Here is a 3,916-nt window from a genome sequence, read left to right as displayed (position 1 = left end):
CTTTCGACCACCAATTGGCCAATATTGCTGCCGTATTGCAGCAAGTACGCTCTGCGGTCCAGCGTGTAAACATTTACGATGAAAGTGGCCAATTAGTGCTATAGTGACCGGATGGTTCTTTGGTAAAAGGGGTGGATGTTTTGCATCAAAGTCCAATAATGAGTTTTGCAAACGTCCTCCAACACGAAGAAGCCCAAGTGAGTCGACAAACGGATTTAATGAGTGTAGCTTACTTGATGAATTAAGTTTCTTATTAACTCGTAGCGCCTTGAGCTCAGCTGCAAAATGAATTTGTTGAATGTTACGGATTAGCAATTGTGTACCCATTTTAATGTTCAGCGGGGTCAAGGGTTGGTCATCAACTCGAGCACTGCGCAGTTGGCAAAAATAGTAGACGTATGCAAAGACGCACTGCAATTTGTCAAAAGAGTTGTAGTACTTACATTCGAGCGTAATGTCCCGCAATTGAGAAGTAACTAAAGCCTTGCGTCGCCGTTCGGGTAAATCAGTTAAAAAATCCATGCTTTTCGGCCAATCTGAGTGCTCCTTTGACAAAAATGGTGGACCATTGCTCCAAAGTTCTGAATTTAGTTGTTCATTTGGAGTGCATCCTCTCGAAAGGATGTCTGCCGGATTCAAAGAAGTAGGCACGTGATGCCAAGTCATACCCTCGGTTCACGTTTGTATCTGGCTAACTCTATTGGATACGAAAATGTTGAAATTTGATGGTTGTTCGCGAAGCCAGGACAGAGTGACCATTGAGTCTGACCAGCAGTGAACGGTGTGAGAATGTGGAAAATCGTGCGATAATTCTAATTTAGGGATAGTTAAACTCTTTAGAGGCGAGACCTTTGACTTTGCACAAAGTAAGCACGATTAAAAGAAACCATCACACTCCGAACGAATGTATACGCATGCACCAAACGCTGCCAATAATCTCCCAACTGGAATTAGGCGTCAGTACAAAGCGAGGAAAATTAAGGCTGCTGACTATACCAAACAGTGCACAAATGTCGGTCCACGTAGTTTGCAGCAACTGAGGCAAACTCTCGTCCCACTGTAGTTTCTCTCTCCAAAGGATTTGCAGGAAAATTTTTGCCTTCGTAATGACAGGTGAAACAAGGCCAAGCGGATCATAAAATTTTGCAATATATGAAAGTATCGTGCGTTTTGTCGTGCGTTCGCTATAAGCGATAGGCGAAAATGAGAATAAGAAATTATCTGTCTTAGGGTCCCAGATGAGGCCGAGAGTCTTCGTTACATCAGTTCCATCATGGAATTTCAGTAGATTCTCACACTCCGAGCCAACAACTCCCTGTAGCGTGCTCTCCCCGTTTGAGCACCACTTACGAATCTTGAATCCTCCACGCTGAAGTAAACCTCTAACCTGGCGTCTGATCTCAACAACTTCTTCTAAGGTATCTCCGCCCGAAATGAGATCGTCCACATAAAAGTCTCTTCTCACGATTTTTGCACCTATTGGAAATGACTCTTCTTCATCGTACGAAAGTTGATGCATCGCGCGTATTGCCAGAAAGGCGGCAGATTTTGTACCATATGTTACAGTGTTTAACTTGCTCGCGCCATAAAATACATTGAAGATATTCGTCTGGAGATGTCATACGTACGCATCGGTACATTTTACATATGTCTCCGCTCAGAGCGAATTTACGAAAACGAAATTATAAAAGAGTTTTTAACAGCTTTGGTTGAATAGTTGGACCTGCTAGCAAGAGGTCATTCAGCAAGTGGCCCGTTGTTGTTTTCGCGGAGCCATCGAATACAACGCGAAGCTTCGTCGTTGTGCTGTCAAGCTTTTGCACGCAATGGTACGGTAGAAAATATGTTTTTGTTGTTGCTAGAAGCTTTGCCAGTGACATATGGTTCAGCAATTTATACTCATTCATAAACGAAATATATTGAGTTTTTCGGTCATGATTATTTTCCAATTTTCGCTCTAAGTTTTTAAATCTACGAAGCGCATGATTATATGAGTCGCCAAGAGCACTTAAATCTGTTTTTGTAGGCAAACGCACTGAATACTCTCCCGAGGCTAGCCGAGAGAAATTTTCTTTGAAATGTTGCTCGCACCAATCGTCTTCTTCAGATGGTGGGGGAGTAGAGTCGAAGCAATTCTCTATTTCCCAGAATCGTTTAACGATATCGTGCAATGAGTTGTTGGTTTGTTGTTGTTCAGATATGTTTTTGCTGCAAGCAGCGAGTGACGATGATTGTTTGTTGGTATATGAAACACCACCTGAGACAACCCAACCCAGTCGAGTTTTTTGCAGTATTGGCAAATTACTAGCAATGCGAATTTGGCCAACGCACATCAAATCAAAAAACAAACCTGCGCCAATAAGCAAGTCAATCCGCTGTGGTGAATAGAATAATGGATCTGCTAAATTAATATTTGATGGTATTTTCCATTCCGAAGAAAGGCTGAAGTTAGGTTGATAATCTGTAATGCTGGATGTGACCACAGCAGCGAACGAAGTTTTGTAGCTTTCGTCTTGCGACTGGGCGAAAACGTCAATCTCTTTGTCGGCAACGAAGTTGGATTCGCCGATGCCGGAAATTAAAATTGTTGATTGTTTTAATGGAAGTTGCAGCAGATTTGCCAAGCGAGTAGTTACAAAATTTATTTGAGAGGCCGAGTCGAGAATAGCACGACATGGAACGAAGTTGCCTGAGCGATTTTTTACTGAAAGTATGGCTGTAGCAAGCAACACATTACTGTTGGCTAGCGATTTCGGGGCTTGAGGAACTGAACTTGAAGTTAGGGATGAAATGAGTGTTTGCTGCGGAGAGCCTGTGGGTTCAATTATTGGTTGATTTGAAGACGAGAGAAGCGGGCTCATATGTAGAAGCGAGTTGTGTTTGCCTGAGCAATGACGACAATGCCCGGACTTACACCGTTGTAGATTATGGCCTTTGCGTAGGCAATTCAAACAAAGTTGCAGCCGCTTAGCATCTTTGTAGCGTAAAGTCGGCGACAAGTTTAAAAATTTTATACAGTTATTTATGTAATGATCTTTCGAATCGCAGAATACGCAAAAGCTAGAGCTACTTGAAGATGCGACCAAAACGTTGTATTCGAATTTTTGCCCACCTGGTTGCTAGGTGTTTGCGTTACCGTAGCACTTTCCAAATTTTCCCTCATTCGGCACCGCTTCTCCAGAAACAAGGTTAGTGAATTCAAAGTTGGCAATGTCTGCGTCGGCAAGTCCTCCTCCCACTTTTCCTGCGTCTTCTGATCGAACTTTCTGGTAACAAGATGTATGAGTATACCATCCGAAATTTGTTCAGGTGTTGCCAATGTGTTCAGTGCACGAAGATGCGAATTAAACTTGTCGCTCAATTCCCGCAAACCACTACCAGAACTCTTGTCGACAGTCTTAAACCCGAAAATCGCCTTAATGTGCGCCTGAAAAACATGTAATTTGTTATCGAATCGGTTTTTTAGTAGAGAAACGGCTTTGTCATAATTCTCCTCAACCGGTTCTAGCGACCAAATGGTTTCCAAAGCGGCTCCTTGCAAACTAGCGCGCAAATGTTGAAGTTTTTCCACTTTGCTCAACTCGAGGTCATTGTCAATAACGCTGCTGAACATGGCAAAGAAATTAGGCCATTCGATGTATGCTCCGCTAAATTTCGGTATTTTCAGCTCAGGTAGGCGAGATTTTCGTAGCGATGAAAATAACGTTGGTTGCGGTTCTTCCAATGCGAAGTGCCTAACGGTCGATGAATGCCTGGTGTTTGGCTTCCGATGTAAATTGAGTTCGCGAGACAGCTTTGCTTTGACTTCTAGGTACACGTCGAAAAATTCTGCTCGGCCTGTTCCATCTAGTTCGCGGTGATCAGCTTCTTCGAGAATCGACTGCACGTGGTCAAAGCTGTCGTGGATGCTCTCGAC

General features: G+C 43.2%; 1 protein-coding gene across 1 annotated transcript; it reads right to left on the bottom strand.

The window, feature by feature from the left end:
• Positions 1–1,682: 1,682 nt before the first annotated feature.
• Positions 1,683–2,861, bottom strand: LOC108372312 (uncharacterized). Its single transcript, XM_017627981.1, has one exon. It carries the CDS (start codon positions 2,859–2,861, stop codon positions 1,683–1,685), a length of 1,179 nt encoding a protein of 392 aa, XP_017483470.1.
• Between the last annotated feature and the right edge of the window lie 1,055 nt (positions 2,862–3,916).

The sequence above is a fragment of the Rhagoletis zephyria genome, unplaced genomic scaffold (assembly GCF_001687245.7).
Source record: "Rhagoletis zephyria isolate East Lansing unplaced genomic scaffold, Rhagoletis_zephyria_1.1 Rzeph_scaffold_05619, whole genome shotgun sequence".
Taxonomy (NCBI): Eukaryota; Metazoa; Arthropoda; class Insecta; order Diptera; family Tephritidae; genus Rhagoletis; species Rhagoletis zephyria.
Note: the sequence above shows the minus strand (reverse complement) of the source record. Positions and strands in the feature narration are given on the sequence as shown.

Bases quoted from the DNA above. Each gene is read 5' to 3' on its own strand.
- LOC108372312 (XM_017627981.1), bottom strand. From the start codon at position 2,861: ATGAGCCCGCTTCTCTCGTCTTCAAATCAACCAATAATTGAACCCACA.